Below are 21,125 nucleotides of genomic sequence, written 5' to 3'. Positions count from 1 at the left end.
GGGGTGGAGCCAATACTAGTCTCCGGACGCCCGGGGTCGAGGGCCGTACTGCGGTTGGTGGAGCTTGCAGCCAATCATTCAGAGGGCGTGATCGTGGTCCCGTTAGTTCACAGGCTAGTCCCGGGAAAACCCGAGCTCGCGCGTCCCCCCACCCACTGCGAGAACGCGCAGAGCGTCGAGAGGCTTTCTTTGGGCTTGGGGGCGGTGAGGCTGTGCTCTCTTGAGAGACTGCTAGGGCAAGATGGGGTGGAAGTTTCTTCAGATCGTGGCCCGCCAGGTCCGCCTAGGTTTAGGGACTAGAAGGTCCTGATTTCTTTCAGCTGAGGTATGAAGTGGATGGGCGTCCTTCATTTGGAGGAAGCAAGGAGATGGGTCCCTTTCAGTTTGGAGCAAGAAGTGAAAATAGATTACACTCAATTCAAAGGAGGAGGTGGGATGATTTACCCTTAGTTGGAGAAGAAAGAGGGACGGGTGCTCTTAATTTTGGGAAAAGGATAGAATGACTCAGTTTGGCCGCTAGGTAGAACACTAGCTAGAATCGATTCCGATTCCCCTCAATTTGGGGGAAGAACAGGGATGGGCTATACTTCAATGAAAAGGGGAAACGGTCCTTTTCAGTTTAGGGCGGGATAAGCCGAATGCCCCCTCAGGTTTGGGAAAAAGGTTGAGTGAATTCCTTTTAGTTTGAAGGGAATCGATAGGCTGGGGTTTTCGTAGTTTAGGGAAGAAGAAACGTTCTCTTCATTGTCTCATGGAAAGGGTGAGAAGAGTTCACTGATTTAGGGGAAAGGGAGGGCGGTTGCCCCTCGATTTGGTGAATGAAGAGGAGGAGAGTCCTCCTCAGCCTGAGATGAATTCGGCCCAATCTGGACCTTGGGGTTTCTGGGGACGATGGGGACAGTTATCCCTCACAGCTTTCTAAAAAGGGCCTAGTGCGCGTGCGCAGCTCTGGTCTGAGAGCGGGGCCCGCAGGGGTCGTAGGCTCCAGAGGGCTGAGCTGAAGGCGACGGCGCACTGCCCCCTGCAGTCTGCACGGGGCAGCGTCGGGGTCCGCGGCCTCTGTACTGGCCGTCTGCCAGTCGCCGACCGCACTCTCGGTGGCGGGGCCGCCCTCTTCTCGCCTGAACCCCGCCATCCAGAAGACCCCCGTCACTCCCGCGACTGGCTGTCGCCGCCGGTGGGTGCGACCCGGCGGTGCCCCTTGGGGACTGTGGCCGCTCACAGCTCTGAATACGGATCGGGGGAGATTTGGGGAGGGTTTGAGGGAGCGGGCTTGAAGGACTAGGTTGCAGGGCTTGTGGGGGAGGGATGCACTGGGGGATTTCCAGAGTCGAGACTGGTTTAGAGCGGAGGGGCAGGCGTCCGGACTACGGCCGCCCGGGACAGGGTCTCGGAGTCCGGACCTGGGTTGGGGGTATCCGAGCCGGGATTGGGGGGAGCGGACCCCACGTGCCTGTGACGCGGGGGAGGCCGGTAGGCGGCGGCGGCGACACGGGGCCGGCGGCCGTGCGGTGCCTGGAGGGCTGCTAGGCAGGCGGCAGGATGCTGCGCGCCGCACTGCCGCTGCTCGGGTTGCCCCTGGCGGGGGCAGGAGCAACCGAAGAGCCCACCCAGGAGCCGGGGTCGCCGGGTGAGCCTCCCCCAGGGTTGGCGCTCTTCCGCTGGCAGTGGCACGAGGTGGAGGCGCCCTACTTGGTAGCCCTCTGGATCCTGGTGGCCAGCCTGGCTAAAATCGGTGAGTGCGTGTGTGCGTGCGCCAGGGCCGGCGGCGGGCAGCGGACCCGCCCCCAACCCCTAGTCCCCAAATCCGGGCCAGATTTTTGCAGAGTGCCCCGACTTTAGGTTCCGATTCCGCAAATCCGGGATCTCACCTTGTTTCTGCGCCTCCTCTTGTGGATCCCCCTCCTCCCCTTCTCGCGTGGGAGCCCTGAGGATTTGCCTTCTCAGAGGGCCGCCCCAGCGCTCTCCAACCCTATCCCTAGCCTACTTTGCCCTCTCTTTCCCCTCTTCTTGCAGTCAGCTCTTTGGTCTGGGCTCCCCTGCACCAATCCCCAGCCCCTGTCAGCAGTCAGGGCGTGTGGGTCATTGAGGGGATGGTATTCTCTGGCAAACCCCAGCATCCTGGTCCCGAGGAAGCAGCCTTCCCTGCAGGCCACCTCCAAATGCCCATTCTCTTGGGATGCTAAAATGTCACTTTTCCTCTACCCACCTCTATCCCCTAAAGATGTCTCCTTCTTGGCCCAGCTGTCGTCCCCTCCCCCCCCCCCCCCCCCCCCCCCCCCCGCCCCGCTTCCAATTCAAGTCTACCTCTTCCCACTTCAGGGTATGGGAAACTTCCATTTATTGGGCCTTACTATGTGCTGCCTGCCCTAGAGGCTTTCACACATCTAATTTCCTTCAGTCTGCACAGTACTGAGGGCTGTGCTTCAGACTCCTTTTCTTGAATAGAGCTGCTTTTCCTTGCCTCTGCCCTTTCCTCCCCACTTTTGAGCAGCCAGAGGTCCCTCCTCCCACCAGAGACCCTCCTCCCTCTCCCTGTTGTGCAGACTGCGCTGTGGGGGTGACTAATTATAGCTGAGCCGTTGCTACTCACTCCCCATCTAAGCTGGCACAGCCTGTACTCCCAGTCTCACCAGTACAGTCTTCACATAGGAATCGCACCGTCTAGAGTTTGCCCCCCTTCCCCCAGGGACACAGTTGGGAGTAGGGGCTGGGCAGGAACAGAGGAGCTCTCCACTCTGCCGTGGCAGCCCATTAATAATGGAAAACGGGGCTTGAAATGCCTTCAAGGAGCCTAGTTCTGTCAGAGAACAGGCTTTTGTGAAGGGTTTTGGATTGCAGTGCTGGGATTAATGCATGCTCTGGAGATAAGGATGGAATAAGGTCCCTGAAGTAGAGGAAAGGGGGACCAAAGGTAGGGCTGAGTGTGGGGAGAGTTGTGGCTGAGCTCACCTTAGGGCCTGGCAGCAATGAGAGCAAGGTGGGAGGAGCCTCAGATCTGGGAACCAAAATTGGGTCTGCTGAGAAGTCTGCCAGGTGGAGAGTTCCTGTCTTATTTAGGGTTTGCAGCAATGGCTGTAGTTTTCCCCATAAATCATAGTTCTTTTTCTAGCTTGGATGACATCTCCTATGGAGGTTGAAGAGGTTGAAGAGAGCCTTTTTCTCATCAACCAAAAAAAGAAAAAAACATCCTAGGGATTAGGGGTGGGGAGAGAGAGGTAGAATGTTCAGAAATACCATCCCCCAGCTTCATTGCTAGGATTTTTCTTTCCCTTTTATTCACCAAATATTTAGGTAGATCCCACCACAGGCCAGGCACTGTCCTAGGCTCTCTGGGTACAGCTTCCAAAGGGCACTGTCTTAGCATTGCGTCTCATACAGCCTAACACCAAGGTATCCCTCACTACCCACCACTCCAAGCATTGTCTGGGGAGAAGAGCTCACCTGGCCCAGGGCCCAATCGAAAGCCCAAAGAGTATATGATGAGGCAAAGATAGGAGTGGTGATAGTGCTAGAAAATCATTCCATACCTCCTCTTCTTTCCAAGGGTCAGATATGTTATTACTTTCCCCCAGAATCATATTGAATTAACATTTGTTGAGATTCTATTATGTGTCTGACATTCTGCTAGGCACATTCACACTATATCATTTTTATCCTCACCCTGTGAAGGTTATTCTTCCCCATATTACAGGAGAAGAAATTGAAGTTCAGGAATTTAAATAATTTGCCTGAGATCACACAATTAGGATAGGATGGAGCCACAAGAAGAACTGGAGGTCTAACTGCTAAGTCTATTGCTTGTAAAACTACTGAGCCCTTAGTGAGCCTACATAATGAAAAAGCACACAGGGCTAAGAGATCTGCTGTACTCCTGGGAGGTATAATATGCATTATGGTCTAGGGCAGGACACAATAATAGAATAAAAGGTAACATTTATAGAGCATTTACTACAAGGCGCTGGGCTAACTGCTTTTGAGCAGATCGTCTTACTTAAACCTTGCAACAACCCTACAAGATCAGTACTGTCTTTATTCTCATTTTACTGATGAAAAAAATTGCAAGTCAAAAAGGGACTGGGACTTCCTTGACTGTCCAGTGTTAAGACTCCGAGCTCCTCGTGTCAGGGGCCTGGGTTCCATCCCTGGTCAGGAAACTAGATCCCCTCAAGCTGCAACTGGAGATTTTGCATATTGCAACTAACACCCGGCCCAACAATTAAAAAAAAAAAGTGAAGATATTTGCTTCCAAGTCACAGAACTGGTAAATGAAAGAGCTAGGCTTTGAACCCAGGGAGACTGACTCCACAGGCCCTGATTTTTACAACTATGTTATGCATAAAAATGTACCTACTATTTGCTGAGGTTCAAATAACGACAATGGATAAGGGAGAGCAGAAAAAGGTGAGGTCCTTTGAGGATGACAGTAGAGAGGATGGGGTATTTTTAGAAGTGGAAAAAGTAAGCAGAGACCTAGGTTACCATGACAGGAGCACTAAGAAACAGACAACTGTGGCTGCAGTGGAGAGTTTGAAGCTCTGGAGGCCGGAGATTCTAGCAGTCCTGAATTTCTTCTTCCTTGGTCCCAGGATTGGGGGTCCTGACCTTGAATAAATATCTAAGACTGGAAGGCTTTAGGCCAGTGCGTGTGTGTGTGTGTGTGTGTGTGTGTGTGCGCGCGTGCGCGCTTCATAAATTGATGACACCTCCCGCCCTATTCTTGTGTTGTAGTGTTTCACTTGTCTCGGAAGGTGACGTCTCTGGTCCCCGAGAGCTGTCTGCTGATTTTGCTGGGACTGGCACTGGGGGGCATTGTCTTGGCTGTGGCCAAGAAAGCGGAGTACCAGCTGGAGCCAGGCACCTTCTTCCTCTTCTTGTTGCCTCCTATTGTGCTGGACTCGGGCTATTTCATGCCCAGCCGGCTGTTCTTTGACAATTTGGGTGCCATCCTCACCTATGCCGTGGTGGGCACACTCTGGAATGCCTTCACAACGGGTGCTGCCCTCTGGGGCCTGCAGCAGGCTGGACTTGTGGGTGAGTGACTCTAAAATGTGGACCAGCCGTGGGGGGCTTTGCCAGACTCCTCACCCAGCTCCCTTCTCCTCCAGCTCTGAAGATCCTATGTTGACAAGAGCCATGCCCTGAGACCTCCATCTTAGGTCCTTCCCAACGGGGCAGTGCTCCAGATGGGCCTGCAGCCTTGGTTTAGGTCCCTGCCAGATGAGTCTGGGCTTCTGCAGATGACAGCTGAGTAGGGGCCTGGCTCCCAGCTGTGCATGGGCTGCCAAGGCTGGGAAGCCTGCATTACCACCTGCTTCCTCCTGCCCTCTGTTACCACACTGCCAGCCTGGCTCCCCTGAGGCACAGCTCAACATCCCTTTGAGGGCTCTGCCCAGGTCACATCAGGGTGGTTTTCTGTTTTTATTATTTTAATAAATACATATCATATGTCTGCAGAATGCAAGACACTACACTGGGTGTTCTCTCTTTGCTCATCCCACTGGCTCTTCATATCAACCTTGCTGGGGGTATCATTTATCCCATTTAATGGACAAGGAAATAGAGGCCCTTAAACTCATTTGATATCAGGTCCAAGGTTAGCAGGAGAGGGTCATTTTACTGAGCTCTTTGCCTTCAGGCTGCCCTGTTCTGCTCCCTTCTTTCTCATTTTCTGGGCCCCAAATCCATTCAACCTTGAAAGTTGATAATTCAGACTTCTTCCCAGGGGCAAGGGGAGGTTTGCAATTTCCACTCAGGTCTCCAACCTGGTTTTTCTATGGGTTCAGTGAACTCTTTGGGTGCAGGAAGGGAGGGGAGAACATCAGACCATAATCATAGTAATCCTAGTAATAGGTAATAACTACTGAGTGCTTACTATGTATTGCTGCTAAGTCACTTCAGTCGTGTCCGACTCTGTGCCTATGTATTAGGCACTGGTTAAATAAGGAACTTTCTGAGGTAGACATTATGATTATTCTCAGTATGTAGAAGTGGAAACTGAGGTTCACAGAGATTGCACGGGATGTTCGAGTCCCACCAGTGGTGGGTGCTTTTCATACTGTATTCAGCCGTCATGGATGGATAGCCCCTCCCGCTCCTGCTAAAAATTGTGCATGTTGCCTTCCTTAGGCTGAGAACTACGATGTGGGAGAAGGCACTCTTTTGTTCTCCTAATAAAGCCAGTCAGCAGCCTATTTCCACCTGATGGTGGTTATTATTGCTGTTGCTCAGTTTTTTCTTGTCAGTGCCATCTTAACTCTCCAGGTTACACAGAGCTTTTGTAGCCATTTCCCTGCTTGATTTCTGCAGCAGTCTTGTCAGGCAGGCATATGAGGAGGTATGGCTTATGAGAAAGGTGGCAGTGACAGTGCCCATGTCATAGAGCGGGTAAGTGGCAAAGACAGTCCTTAGGCTCAGGACCTAAGGTCTCCTGACCTGCAGGCTGACGCGCTCTTCACCGTCCCAAGTCCTCTCAGGGCATCCTTGTTTCAACAGTCTGGGCCTGTTGCTGGGGCTGCTGTAGGCAATTCAGTACCTCACCATCTGCTGTCCCTCGAAAGCCCCTAGAGTGCAGGCTGGCTTGCTGGACTTCCTGCTGTTTGGGAGCCTCATCTCAGCAGTGGATCCCGTGGCCGTGCTGGCTGTCTTTGAGGAGGTGCATGTCAACGAGACCCTCTTTATCATCGTCTTTGGCGAGTCCCTGCTCAACGATGCAGTCACCGTGGTGAGAGTGCACAGTGGGCTGCCGTTGCTCGACTCCACGCTGCCATGCTTTTGACCAGGCTCAGACCCTTCCCCAGATCCCCTGGGGAAGAAATCTGGTCTCCGCCTTCCCCCATCATCACTCCTGATGCACCACTTCTCACTCAGGTGCTGTACAAGGTCTGCAACTCTTTTGTGGAGATGGGCTCTGCCAACGTGCGGGCCACTGACTACCTGAAGGGAGTCGGTCAGTATCTCCCCCTTCTCGGCGGGCGCCGGAGGCTGCCTCCCTCGGGTTGCTGAGCCCCTCCCCCACTGCGTCTGGACAGAGGATGCTGCTGGGGTGCCTCATTCCTCCCTTCCCTCCTCCACGGAGAAACAGGGCCCTGAGAACCCGAGAAGGAGGGGCTTTCCTGCACTCCTGACCCCTGGGGAGCATGGTGGGCATCCTTCTCCACTCCCCGCCAGGCAGCAGTCTTGTTGGCCCGGGAGGGGTCCCAGCCAGGGGTCATGCTGACAACCCACTCCTCCCCCAGCCTCCTTGTTTGTGGTCAGTCTGGGCGGGGCAGCCGTGGGCTTAGTCTTTGCCTTCCTCCTGGCCCTGACCACACGCTTCACCAAGCGGGTCCGCATCATCGAGCCGCTGCTGGTCTTCCTCCTCGCCTACGCAGCCTACCTTACCGCTGAAATGGCCTCGCTCTCTGCCATTCTTGCGTGAGTCCTGTGGGCGCCGAGCACGCAGGCAGCTGGGAGGGGGCGCTGGAGATGGTTGCCCTTCACACAGACAGAAGCAGGACCTTGAGAAGTCTATAGGTTTCCCTGAGTGGGAGCTTCAAATTTCCCAGGGGAGACACTAAACCTCAGGGAACATTACAGGACCCACTTCTAGAACTGTCCTGGGCCCCCAGAACCCATTTTTCCCGTGCCTAAGGAAATGGCAACCCACTCCAGTGTTCTTGCCTGGAGAATCCCAGGGATGGGGGAGCCTGGTGGGCTGCTGTCTATGGGGTCGCATAGAGTCGGACACGACTGAAGCGACTTAGCAGCAAAGTGTTCTCTGGGGTGTGTGGGCTGAGCCAAACGTGGACTTTGAGGCTTGGTGCCATGGCTCTGGTGGTCACAGAACTCTGAAAGGTGCTTCAGGCAGTCTGTGCCAGTCAGATCATGTTTTCCCTGCCTTCCCCTCCAGAAGGCACTGAGTGGGAAGCCTGGCGATTCCGACCCTTTTAGCCCAGGACTACCACTACCAGCCTGGGACGGGCTCCATGCCTCGCTGCACTTTGGCTCTGAGTCTGACATCCTGTGACGGGCATCCTCTCCTGTGCATGCTCAGACCCCAGAGGCTGTGCTTCCTGCGGCCCCTCCTCATCGCCCTGACTCTCCATTCCTCTCCCAGGGTGACTATGTGTGGCCTGGGCTGTAAGAAGTATGTGGAGGCCAACATCTCCCATAAGTCCCGCACAGCTGTCAAGTACACCATGAAGACTCTAGCCAGCTGCGCGGAGACCGTCATCTTCATGCTGCTCGGCATCTCGGCCGTGGACTCTTCCAAGTGGGCCTGGGACTCTGGGCTGGTGCTGGGCACCCTCTTCTTCATCCTGTTCTTCCGAGCCCTCGGTATAGCTGGAACCCTCTGCTTTCCTATCCCCCCTGCCCCTGCCCCCCACCCCAGCTCATCTCGCCCTCTGAGTCCACATCCTTGTCCTCCCAGTGTTGCTCAGCCCTCCCAGCCCTTCAGACCTGAGCCCTGATACTGGGTGCCAGCTGCAGCCAGTGCCCTCCACTCCCAACACCCTGCTCCCACTGGCCTCCCTCCTGCTGTAGGCGTAGTCCTGCAGACGTGGGTGCTGAATCAGTTCCGGCTGGTCCCTCTGGACAAGATTGACCAGGTGGTGATGTCCTATGGGGGCCTGCGGGGGGCTGTGGCCTTCGCTCTCGTCATCCTCCTGGACAGGACCAAGGTCCCTGCCAAGGACTACTTTGTAGCCACCACAATTGTGGTGGTCTTCTTCACAGTCATCGTGCAGGTGGGAGCACCCAGGAGGCTGGATGGGGAGAGGGTCTGGCAGGCCCTGGGGAGGCCTGGAGCCTATGGGAGAGGGGCTCCTTTTCCTGTTGGGGGCTGCAGGGGCTTGACTTCCCAGACTCTGAGGGCAGTGAGGTGGAGATATGGAAGCTGAAGCCTAACTGCAGGGAGAGAAAGGCAGCAGAGAATTGGCCAGGGCAGGGCTCACCGGCTGCCTGTCCATAGGGCCTGACCATCAAGCCACTGGTCAAGTGGCTGAAGGTGAAGAGGAGTGAGCATCACAAACCCACCCTGAACCAGGAGCTGCATGAGCACGTGGGTACCAGAACCCCATGCCCCCACCTGTCCCTCTCTCCCTTCTCCTATTCTGAGCAGAGTCCTGATCCGGTCCCCCTACCCACCCCCCTTCTAGACTTTTGACCACATTCTGGCTGCAGTGGAGGACGTTGTGGGGCACCATGGCTATCACTACTGGAGGGACAGGTGAGGGAGCTGCCCCCAGGCTCCTTCAGCAGCAGCAGAAGCACCCCCTCCCCACCACCCCCAGCCAGGGCAGCATGGGGGACATGCCACACTTCTGAGAAGGGTCACATCAAGGTGCAGGCTGGGTGACCTGTCCCTGAAGCCCCTCAGGCAGTGCTGGTGTCCCCGTACTCTTAGGATAAGATAAGGTTCCCCAGTGAGGCCTGCCCGGCCCTGCACTGCGTGGTCTGGCACCTCCAGACTCCAGCCGCCTTGTGGTCCGCTGTGACTTTGACTCTCGGCCTGCCAATGAAATGAACCCTGTTTTAGAAACTCAGGACCCACCATGCTCCCCCTGCCCTGGCCACTGGGACCTCTGCACGTTATTCTTTCTACTAGAACATTCCCTCCCCTCCATCTTGCCTCCTTAACCTCTCTGTTCATCTTTCAGATATTACCACAGGCATCATGTCCTTAGGGAGGCTTCCCTGACTAGGACAAATCCCCATTATACTCTATAATTATCCTTTGTAGTTCCTGTCATGGTTGCGATTTTATAGTTACATGTCATAACTTCGTCAACGTCAGGCGCTGTCAGTTCAGTAAGGGCAGGGACCAGCTTCCAGATTTTCCCTGACCGATGCCCACATCAAGAGATGTGGGCCCCGCACTGGCGGTGCCCCGGCCCTGTCTGAGGAAGGGCCAGCACTCAGGACAGGGCCTGGCATCCTCTGTAGGTGGGAGCAGTTTGATAAGAAGTACCTGAGTCAGCTGTTGATGCGGCGCTCAGCCTACCGCATCCGGGACCAGATCTGGGATGTGTATTACAGACTCAACATCCGGGACGCCATCAGCTTCGTGGATCAGGTGGGCCAGCAGACAATGGAGAATGGGTGGGTGGCCAGCAGGGCAAGGCAGGAAGCAGGCAGGCAGGCCCTGAGCAGGGAGTTGGAAATTCCCAGTAGACTCCATGGACTTGTGAAGTGGCAGCTACAGGAACGAGCCCGGCCTGACGCTGACATTTAGAGTCTAGTGGGCAGTGCAGAAAGGTGGGAGACAGCTGGACTCTGGCGTCAGCAGACGTGGTTCAGATTCTTATCATCTCAGGCTTGTGACCTTGGGTAAGTCGTTTATCCTCTCTGAGCTTCGGTTTCCTCAACTGAAAGAAAGCGACAGTAAGAGTACCTCTGTCACAGAGTTTTGTGGGTGCAGTACAAAAAAGCACCTAGCGCAGTACCTGGAACATCGAGAGCAAAGTGTGTTAACCAGTGTTACTCCTTTTGTTCCCCTCTGTCTGCGCCACCTTCATCTGACTGCCATCTGACCTCTGACATGGCCCCGGCAGGGAGGCCATGTCTTGTCCTCCACTGGGCTCACTCTGCCCTCCATGCCCAGCCGCAATTCTGTGGCAGAGACCTCCGTCACCAACCTGCTGTAAGTCCTGGAGCCCTCTCCCGCTTCCCCACGCTCCTTCCTACTGGGCCCTCTCTCTGAATCCCTTCTGGGGAAGACCCTGAGCACCTCTGCTTCTGCCCTTCCCCTGGCCTGCGCCTCCCAGCCCCTCCCCAGCACACGTGTTCCCACCGCCCGCAGGAGGGAGAGTGGCAGTGGAGCGTGTCTGGATCTGCAGGTGATTGACACAGTGCGTAGTGGCCGGGACCGGGAGGACGCGGTGATGCACCATCTGCTCTGCGGAGGCCTCTACAAGCCGCGCCGCAGGGTGAGAGCAGGCAGGGCCTCTGAGTCCTGAGGGGGAGTGAGGTCTGGGGAGGCCGCGATCCAAGACTCAAGAGGCAACTGGCACCAGCTTGTGGAGAGCTGTAGATGCCCGGTTGAAGAGCATGGGCTTCATCTTGTTGGTTATAACCTTTAGTTTTGTTTTTGTTGTTGTTTTGAGAAAGGTTGGCCTGTTACAAGGATGGTTTAAGGATGTCTTCTCTGGTAGCAGAGAGCAGATCTAATTGGACAGGGTGAGTTGAGAGGCTGGGAGAGCCAGTTGGGAAGCTGGAGTGAAACACTGCGGATTAGAGCTGGGTGGCTGGAAGGAAGAGGGGCACAGAGGACTGTGAAATCTGCCAGGAAGGGGAGAGGAGGTATAGAGGGCTTGATGGGGGTCACAGACAGAAGCAGGAGTGCCAAGGAGGCCTGTGGGTGCAGCTTAACCTGGGGGAGGCTGACATCCAGTTTAGGTAACTTGAGTGAGTCCCATTCAGGTTGTGAAGCCTCGGGGTTGGAAAGGCCCAACCCATCCAGGCAGGAATCCGTGGCAACCCCGCAAGGGGGCAGCAAGCCATTACCTTGAACCTTTCTGAAATGAGAAGCCAGCTGTGACCATTCTTGGCAGCTTTAACAGTCAAGGCCGTTTCTACAGAGACGGGAATTCTTTCCCTTTAATTTGCTCCCTCTGGGCCTGATTTGACTCTCTGCACCTCTGCAGAGCAAAAGCCTGCAAAGATGTCAAAACAGCTTCCTTCCACACAGAGGCCTTCTTGCCTTCAGGCCAGCAGCTTCTGTCCCTGGTGTGTCTTCTTCAGCCGTTAAAAATGAGGCCCCTAGGAATTCTATGGTGGACTAGTGGTTAGGATTCCAGGCTTTCACTGCCGTGGCCAAAGAGGCCCCAGATGGAGGTGCTATGCTAGTTGTGGTTGGCCAGGACCAGGCACAGGGGACCTTTAACTTTTCTAGTTATGGAACTTGCCTTTCTCTTCTCGCAGCCCAGGATCCCTCCAGCTCTGGCTCATCACCCTGAGACCTCACACTGTTCGTACAATCAGGCAACCTACTCCCCATGTCTTCCTCAATTAATGACTGTGAAACCCTGTCTCATCCAACTTGTGGAGCTTTTGTTTGTTTTTTGGTTTTGTTTACTTTTTCTTATAGAAAATTTCAGTCATTCACAAAACTAGAGAGAATAAAGAAACTCATTTAACCATCACTCAGCTCCAATAATTCCCCCTTACACCCTATCTACACTTTATTTAATCTTAATGCAAACTCCAGACAGCATATTATCTCTAAATATTTCCATATGTATCTCTAGGTGGCAATAATTCTTTTTTTTTTTTTTTTTTCAAAAAAGCCATAGTACCATTACCACATACAACAAGTAACAGTGACTCCTTCTCACATCACCTCAAATATCCAGCCAGAGTTCAATACATATCTTTTTCCATCTGGTTTGTTCAAGTCAGGATCCAAATAAAGTCCACACTTTGCACTTTTAGTAAGTATGTCTTTTTTTTTTTTTTTTAATTTGTAATAGTTTCTTCTTCCTTTTTTCCCTCCTTTTTATTTACTAAAGAAACTGGATAGATCGTCTTAGAAAATTCTCCATTTTACCAATTTTGCTGATTGTATTCCAGAGGTGGTATCTGACATGTTATCCTTGGTACCCTGTATTTCTTGGTAGTTCAATCGAGAGGCCTGGTTGTATTCAGGAACATTTGATAGCTGTGCTATGTATTTCTTATTATATTACATTAGGAAGTATTGATACCTAATGATTGGCGGGCTGTTGATGTGTGTGTGTGTATGTAAGATTGGTCAATGGGTTTGGTCCAACCTGTTCTTGTGTAGTCGACTAAAAAAAAAAACTGGATTATGATTGTGCTTATCCTTGTTAAATGTCATTTTATTTGATTTAGCCCATCATTCCATCGTTTGGATCCCATGTTGGTCACCAAAAATCTCCTCAGATTCCCATCATATAAAATTCTGTTAAGCCTGTTAACTCTGTATTCATCAAAATCAACATAAAAATGAACATGATAGAGCTGAGGACAGAGCCCTGTGGTCTGCTACTAAAGACTTTCCTCCAGACTGACCTGGATCAAGAATTTTGGGGGTATGGTTACTCAACCAGTTCTAAATCCACTTAGTTATGCCAGCACGCAATCCATAATTCCTCATGTTCTTCACAGAAATATCATTAGAGACAGAAGTGTCTAGTATACAGTTAGAAACACAAGATTATAGTTTAAAAGAGACAGACAGGCTGGAGATAAAAAGATTTGGAAGCAATCTACAGCAGAGGTTTCCTGGCCTGGCTACATCAGAATCTCCTGGGGAGCTTACTAGAATACATATTCCTGGCTTCACCTCCTGCAGGGTCTGACTAGTGGAGTGGGATGAGGAATCTGCTCTTAATAAGCCCCTTGAGGGGGTTGAAATGCAGCTGGTCTGATGGCTGGTGTCTGGGAAGCACAGATTTATCACTGGGTTGGCTGGCGCTGAGAGAGTTGATACTTTCACTGGGGAGGGCATTGAGATGAGAGAGGAGGCCAAGGATAATGCTGGGGAATGCACATGGAAGAAAAGGGAGGGGAGCCAGCAGAGGAGGAGAGAGAAGGAGCCCTTGGAGGGGCAGTAGCTGATGCCCTTCAGAGCTGTCTCGGAGGCCTGGGGCAAGAGGAGGGCTGGACTTTGCACGAATGTTGCCTAACCAGAGGCCAAGGTACTGATGACTGGTCAGAAAGCTGCACAGTGGTGCTGCAGTCAGGCAACCCCCCTTGCTCCCATCCCAGCTGTATTTCTGACATTCAAGGAATTAATGGGTACTAGGGGAAGTGTCAGAATGTAAGTGTAAAGGTTTAGCAGTAAAAGCAAGGCAATGGTGTCAATGGAAAGGCGTTTTTCAAGGAGGTAAGGGCAGGAACAGGTCTAAAAGCAGAGGCAGGGGCTGGTGGCCAGGGAAAGATTGAAGATGCAAGAGTGGAGGACTGGGAGGGAGGAACTGATGGAGAGAAGGGAACTGATGGAGGTGGGGAGTGGGGAGTGAGGAGCCCTGTGAAGGAGCTGGGCTTCTGCACCCACCCACCCTGCATCAGTGTGTAGAAGAGGGAAGTTGGGAGGAGACTTAGAGGGGATTCTTAGATCTGGCTCAGGGAAGCAGAAAATATGAAGGGTAAAGGAAAGAGTCCAGCCTGGGGGTGTGCCGCAGGACAAGAATGATTGGGAATACATGGGTGGTACTTCGGGAAATTACCAGGAGGTAATGAAAAGGCTGCTAAGCAGTCACGGCCAGAGGTGGAGACAGGTTAGGTGAGAGTGTAGTGGGCTTGGTCTTTACAGGAGGAAGGCTTGGAAAGAGCAGATGATGGGAGTGGTACTGAACTGGGCACAAGAGATAGTCACGGAAGTTCCTGCAGCCTGAGGAGTCATGGCGGTAGCTGCAGAAAGGGCCAAGTGGGGAGGGCCAGCTGGACAGAGTCCTGTGTTGTCACAAGGCAAATGGGCCAGGCATGTGGACTAGGCTCAGATAACTGAGGTGCAAAGAAGGAAAAGCCTGCCTTGGTTTCATGGTAGCCCTGAGGACAGGACACAGGATCCCCTGTGTCTTGTCACTTCACATCTGAGAAAACTGGGAGAGGGCAAGAGGGGATAAGAAAAGCCAAATTTGAGGGAGTAGGTTCTGGGATAAAGAACTGAGAATATAGAGTTTGGCTGGGTCTCTATTGTATTTTTAATTTTTTTTTTTTTTCTCACTCCATGGCTAGTTGTGGAAACAGCGGGCTGGTAGGAGCAATGGTGAACTTGGGGCTGTGGTGTGGGGTTCCTGTGGGAGGCAGGACATCCAGCCTCATGGCAAGGTGGGGCTGTCATTGCCAGTACAAAGCCAGCTGCAGCCGCCACTTCATCTCTGAGGACGCGCAGGAGCGCCAGGACAAGGAGGTCTTCCAGCAGAACATGAAGCGGCGGCTGGAGTCCTTTAAGTCCACCAAGCACAACATCTGCTTCACCAAGAGCAAGCCACGACCCCGCAAGGCCAGCCGCAAGAAGGCATGTGCTTTCTCTAGGACTCCTGTTTGCAGCTGCAGGCTGATGGCATGTAGTTTTGAGCTCACAGGTTTTGGAATCCAGCCTCAGGGACCTGGGGGCTGCAGCCGCTTGGGTTCTCTTTTGCATCTTCCTGGATCCCCAGAGGGGAAGGTGAAGCCTTCAGAGGGAGAGCAGCCTCTTGTGGTCACCTGCCCAAGGCAGCAGGACCACCTACCAGAGGTGGAGTGAGCAGGAAAAAGGCAGATTCCTTGTTGGGGAAGGGGTGCGGGGACTCCATGAATTTCTTATTCAGCCAAGGCTGATGTACTGAGCATCTCTGCTGGGGCCATCAGACTCTACAACACTTGCTGGGGGTGGGGGGTCAAGGGATGATAGAACCACTGTAACTGACGCAGATTCCCTTCTGTGTGGCATCAGGAAGACCTGTCTTCTTGTTGACCCCACCAGATGACAGGATTGGGGTTTGGAGTCAGGGCAAGAGGCTTAGGACTTTTTTTTTTTTTTTTGGTCCTTAGAAGGATGGCGTGGCTAACACTGAGGCTACAAACGGGAAACCTCCTCGAGACCTGGGCTTCCATGACACAGGCAAGCAGGGAGTGGGGTGGTGGTGAGGATGGGATGGGGAGGGGAAGGGCAGGGGCCCATCGACTGGAAGCCTGAAGGACCTCCTCTGCACAGCACTCAATGTCATGAGCTGGGGCTCTTCCCCTTAGAACTAGATGGACAGGTCTCAGCAGTTACTAGACGTCTGTGACACCTGAGAGTTAACTCCAGGCTACAGACCCTGAGGACCTAGAGAATGTGTCATAAATGGAGCCTGGTCTGGGCTTTGAAGGATGGGTGGGTCCTGGGGTCCAGTGTCCCTGCAGTAAAACCAGGGGCCTAGAAGAGCTGCACGCTGATGGGCCTTCCAGCCTTCCAGATGTTTATGCTTCCAGTTGACAATGGGATCTGGGGTTGAGAGAAGATGAAGGTGCCGGGAAGTGTGATTCCCTGATGGCTTCCTCTGAGGATCTGTCTTTCGTTGCCTCCTGGGGCTCTGGAGCCCCACGCCCCTTCCTCTCAAGCTCCCCCACCCCCCCTAGGCCCGTGCTGTAACAGCCACAGGACAAAATAGGTGTCTGTACCAACAGTGGGGCTCTGCCTAGATGGACAAGGGGTTGGGCTCTGGGCGGTACAAAGAGGCAGCTGCTGGACTGGCCAATCCCACTCAGCTCTTGTCCCTGTCTAGCTGCTGTGATCTTAACCGTGGAGTCTGAGGAGGAGGAGGACAGCGACAGTTCAGAGACAGAGAAGGAGGATGACGAAGGGATCATCTTTGTGGCTCGGGCCACCAGTGAGGTTCTCCAAGAGGGCAAGGTCTCAGGTAATGGCTTCCTCCTGCCTGCCTCCCTCTGGAGCAAACTGGAGCTACGCAGTTGGCTTCCTCCCCCTTTGCTGATGGCCTTTACTCCAGACAGTCACTCCACCTATCTGCTCATTCATTCATCAACCAGCATTTACTCAGCATTTCTTTTATGTCAGACATCTGACATCTATGATCTGATTCAATCCTCACAACAATCAAGATGGCGAAACTGAGCTCAGAGGAACTTGGGACTTGTCTAGAAATCAGCAGAACCAGAATTTGATTCCAAAGCTCACAGCCATTTCACTTGCCTCCCTTTACACTCTGGCGAGAGACACAAGGTGACAAGCAAACCTAACACCAGGTTCCGCTGTGACCCATGCTCAGCACACCAGCCCTCAGGTACAGCCCCCAGTAAGGGTGGCAGCCGGACCTGAGAGAGGAGCCTGCATTCATCAAAATGGCACTACTGTAGATAAAAACCAACATATATGTGCTTCCGTATGTGGAGACCTAATGAACTCAGAATGCTAACTTCCACTGCCAGTTGGCTCAAGAATTCTCAGGTGTCTTTTAAAAAACATCCTATTATAGAAAATTTCAAAATAAACAGTAGACAGAATAGTAGAATAAACTCCCATCTCTCTACCACCCATCTTCAATAATTACCTACTCCTAATTGATCTTATTTCACTTACACCTTCACTATGCCCCTCTCTTCACTGGATTCTTTTGAAGCAAATTGCAAATATCATTCCACTTTATTGCTAAATACTTCAGCAAGTATCTCTAAAAGATAAGGATCCTTCTTAAAAATATAACAATACCATTATCATATCCAAAATCTTTGTTATCAGGTATCAGTCCGTGTTCAAATTTCCCTGATTGTCTTCATTTATTTTTACAGTAGGTTGTTCAAATAAAAATCCAGACAAAGACCCACACATGAAATTTGGTGGATAAGTCTCTTTTAACCTATAACACTGATTCTTAAGGAGGTAGTAATAGTGATTTTGTCCCCTAGAGCAGCGGTCCCCAACCTTTTTGGCACCAGGGACTGATTTCATGGAAGACATTTTGTCCACGGACGGGGGATGGGTGTGGATGAGTCAAGCATATTACATGTATTGTGCACTTTGTTTCTGATCTAGTGCCGCTGCTGATCTGACAGGAGGTGGCGGTCCCCAGCTTGGAGGTTGGGGACCCCTGCCCTAGGGTACTGTCTGGAGACATCTTGTGTTGTCACAGCGGGCAGGGTACCTCTGTGATGTGTGGGTAGAGGCCAAGGATGTTGTTAAAACACCCTACAACACACAGGACAGCTCCCTACAGCGAAGTCTCTGCTCCTACCTGTGACAGTGTCAAGTTTGAAAAACCCTGATTTACAGGTCCCCCCACCATACTTTCTTTCCTTGCACTGTATTTATTGAAATAACTTGGTTATTTGTCCCCGTCTTTCCTTGTCTGGATTTTGCTGATTGCATCCCCTAAGCATCATTTAATATGTCTGTTTCACTGACCTTTATATTTCCTTCAAATCAGTAATTAAACCTAGATCAGACTTGATAAGCATACTCCATAGGTGGTGATGTTATACCTCCCACTGCATCTCACTAGGGAGCATACACCATCTGGCTGTCTCTCTTTTTGTAGGTTAGTATTGACTATTGGCTTCAGTTGTTGTTAGCCTGAGCCACCCATTATCAAAGTCCCTGTCAGTTTTTCATCAGGTGGTCTTGCAGTCACTGGTCATCACTGCCACATCCAACAGTTCATTCCAGGTTGCGCAATGCTGATATTCTATGTCTATTTTTTGTTTGCATTGATTAGCAGGAATTCTTGTATTAAAAAAAAAGCCTTCCCTCATCAATTACTTAGTCAGTCTGAGGTACAGTTCATATAGGGAAGAATGGATAAATGCTTGAATTTTTCCTTTCCCTTATCAGTTTTCAGACCAATAGTTACCTGGCATCCTCTAAAGGTGAACACTGAAGTTTTTTTGTTGTTAAAATTTAATACAGCATTCCAGGGAGGTAGTTTCACTCTCAGTCACAGCATCAATACATTTCATAACATGGAGCATTTGAAGTCAAGTTCACAGGACTGCTCAGGACTTTATCAGTGAGCAGACACATACTGAGCACCTATTATATGCAAGGTACTGAGCTTGACTTTGGAGATCAAGGGGTGGTAGATAGCCAGAGGGCTGCTTCTTCCCTGCTTTCCTCTTTCAGAGCCTCAGCCTTTCTATAATGCTGTGGCTGAGCCTTCCGTTATGGCTGCCAGCACTTCTGGGATTCTCGGCTCACATCCTCTGTGCTCTGGCATCCCATTTGTGGCTCAGCTTTAGCCTATTTATTAATTTTTTGTGAGCTCAGACTCCTGGACTCTGTCCCACCAAAGGGCTGTGGTAGGAACTCAGGCAAGGAGCACAGTGGCCAAGCCTCGAGATCTTCCTCACCCTGGGCCAGGGGCCCAGCAGGATGTGGTTTAAGCCTGGCACTGCAAGTTGGCTGAGGGCTGATCATAGATGGGTTTTTTCCTGCCTTGCTCTCGCTTTGTCTTGTTCTAGTTGTTTTCATTTGTTCAGTAGGTATTTGTTGAGCAACTGCTACATGCTCAGTCCTGTGCTAGGTGCTGGGGATACAGTGGGGAGCAGACCCAGCTGTGGTGCTTCCCTTTGGCCAGGCGTGCATCCAGTAACTGCACAAATGGATGCTGCATGGCAACTGCAAAATGAACTTCTGTGCTTATACTTGAGACAGTGTCCACTGGATTGGCAATGAGTGCGTGTGTGCTCTGTCCCCAGGGAGCCTTGAGGTGTGCCCCAGCCCACGCATCATCCCCCCATCCCCAACCTGTGCGGAGAAGGAGCTGCCCTGGAAGAGTGCACAGGGGGACCTGGCCGTCTACGTGTCCTCAGAAACCACCAAGATTGTGCCCGTGGACATGCAGACAGGCTGGAACCAGAGCATCTCATCCCTGGAGAGCTTGGCATCCCCGCCATGTACTCAGGCCCCAACGATGACCCGCCTGCCTCCCCGCCCACGGGCCCCAGAAGAGCCCCAGGCCCCTCTCAAGCTGCCCCTCTCCTCTGATCCTCGCTCTTGCTTCGCCTTCCCCCCGAGCCTGGCCAAGGCGGGCCGTTCTCGCAGTGAGAGCAGCGCTGACATCCCCCGGCAGCAGGAGCTGCAGCCCCTCATGGGACACGAGGACCACACCCATCTCAGCCCGGGCACCGCCAACTCCCACTGGTGCATCCACTTCAACAAAGGCGGCCGGCTGTAGCCCAGACACTTGGGGAGGAGCAGGGGGCCAGAGACCCCCTGGAAGTCTTCCCTGCACAATGGGCGGAGGAGCCCACTCAACCGGACATGGGGTTAGAGGAGCCTGGACTGAAAGTAGCAGCTGGGCTCCCTTGGGGCGGGTCAGAAGGGTCTCCTGGGCTGGTCCTCACAGGAACCCTTTTCACCACCCTCCTTGTTCCTAAACTCCTGCCACCTTCCCTTTCAATAAGGCCCTAACTCTGGTTCAAGACCCAGTCTAGACGTTTTAGAGGCAAGGCCCAGAGACAAGGGGAGCTGATGCCCCTTCCCCAGCGGGTCATCCTGGGAGCAGTTCCTGTCCCCCAAGCAAGGGCATCTCTCCTCAGCTGACACTGGGCTGTCCTGCACTCCACCCTGCCCCAGCGTCAGCTAAAGGACAGTACCCTGGCAGTGAGGCTCCACGAGGGGCTGGTCCTCAGAGGGACTGGGCTGGGAGGTGCAGCAGGCTTTGCTGCCCTGTTGGCTCAGTTACCCACAGCCATTTGGTTTGGGGCAGTGGGAATCTGTCTCCACTCCTTGCTTTATCTTCCTCCCTTTGCTGCCAGTCTCTGGGGCAATAGTTCCTCCATTTCCAGGACTGAGGCCACAGGGTTGGGCCAGGCTTCGGGTCACGGCTGCTTCCTAGCCAGCATCACTCTGGGGATCTGCTGCTCTGCGTCTGGCTTTGGACCTTTCAGATCCTTGGGTCTGAGATTTGTGAGGAGGGGAGATGGTGGCCTCTGGCCTTCTGCACTGTCTCGTTATTTCCTGAACAGGAAAGGAGCTAGGTATCCCAGGATCACTGCTCCACTGCTCTGGGACGGGAGGCCTGACTGTAATGGAAAGGGGGCTGACTGGGTGGCAGGTGACTTTCCTGGGGTTAGCACCTGCCCTGAATTGTGTACCTTGGACCTAAGATACATTAAACATCTTTCAGATGGATGTGTGTCCTGCGCCCAGGTGTCTGGGTGTTTTGAGGTGTGAGAAGGGGGCAAGAGGGCATGTGGTGAGGGAGATGGAAACTTTCTACACCATGCCCCAGGGCTTCCCAGATATGGTGGTGGGGGGTGGGGGGAGGAGGTCCTGGGCAGGAGTGTTAGGCCCTACGGCCCTCCCTCCCTCTGCTCCCATTCTTTCCCACTACAACACCTTACAGGAAGCCTGCAGCAAATCCAGGGGATTGTTCTCTGTGCAGGGGGTCACAGAACTGGGAGTCCACAAAATGGGAATGACTTGCAGAAAGAAAGACCCCAGAGGTCAGATGCCAAGGTACCCAAAGATGCAGCCAACACACACTGGCACCAGATAAACATTCCTCCAATGCCAGGAGGGAGGGGTAGGACAAATGAAAAGATGTGTTCCACACATGGTGGGTGGGAGAACAATCTCAAGGGAGCTGGTTACCCTGAGTGTTTCTGATACAAATTGGAGAGTGTGGGGTCCAGAAACATCTAGGGATAGAAATCCCTGATGACAGCAGACCCAGTTTCCACTGGGCCTTTCT

General features: G+C 52.7%; 1 protein-coding gene across 5 annotated transcripts; it reads left to right on the top strand.

Annotated features, from left to right (window-relative positions):
- The first annotated feature begins 143 nt into the window (after window positions 1-143).
- SLC9A5 (solute carrier family 9 member A5) lies at window positions 144-20,563 on the top strand. 5 transcript variants are annotated; one of them, XM_027516285.1, is made up of 17 exons: window positions 144-1,735; window positions 4,732-5,034; window positions 6,561-6,724; window positions 6,871-6,949; window positions 7,239-7,416; window positions 8,099-8,319; window positions 8,527-8,729; window positions 8,954-9,043; window positions 9,141-9,211; window positions 9,928-10,057; window positions 10,536-10,624; window positions 10,784-10,910; window positions 14,798-14,968; window positions 15,484-15,553; window positions 16,200-16,334; window positions 17,224-17,275; window positions 19,126-19,219. In XM_027516285.1, the coding sequence occupies exons 1-17, from the start codon at window positions 1,543-1,545 to the stop codon at window positions 19,133-19,135; spliced, it is 2,286 nt and encodes a 761-aa protein (XP_027372086.1). In that variant the 5' UTR covers window positions 144-1,542; the 3' UTR covers window positions 19,136-19,219. The 5 variants fall into 5 exon arrangements, with proteins under 5 accessions (XP_027372086.1, XP_027372083.1, XP_027372084.1 ...); XM_027516282.1 differs by lacking the exon at window positions 17,224-17,275 and having other exon boundaries at window positions 148-1,735; window positions 19,126-20,563; XM_027516283.1 differs by lacking the exon at window positions 17,224-17,275 and having other exon boundaries at window positions 151-1,177; window positions 4,752-5,034; window positions 19,126-20,563.
- The last annotated feature ends 562 nt before the right edge of the window (window positions 20,564-21,125 follow it).

The sequence above is a fragment of the Bos indicus x Bos taurus genome, chromosome 18 (assembly GCF_003369695.1).
Source record: "Bos indicus x Bos taurus breed Angus x Brahman F1 hybrid chromosome 18, Bos_hybrid_MaternalHap_v2.0, whole genome shotgun sequence".
NCBI classification, from domain to species: Eukaryota; Metazoa; Chordata; class Mammalia; order Artiodactyla; family Bovidae; genus Bos; species Bos indicus x Bos taurus.
This window is presented reverse-complemented; position numbering and strand designations above follow the sequence as displayed.

What these genes read in the sequence shown, in the direction of transcription:
- SLC9A5 (XM_027516282.1), top strand. Translation starts at nt 1,543, where the DNA reads ATGCTGCGCGCCGCACTGCCGCTGCTCGGGTTGCCCCTGGCGGGGGCA. An exon ending in TCAACGATGCAGTCACCGTG is followed by an intron (nt 6,725 to 6,870) that starts GTGAGAGTGCAC and finishes CTTCTCACTCAG; the next exon opens with GTGCTGTACAAGGTCTGCAA. An exon ending in TGACTACCTGAAGGGAGTCG is followed by an intron (nt 6,950 to 7,238) that starts GTCAGTATCTCC and finishes CTCCTCCCCCAG; the next exon opens with CCTCCTTGTTTGTGGTCAGT.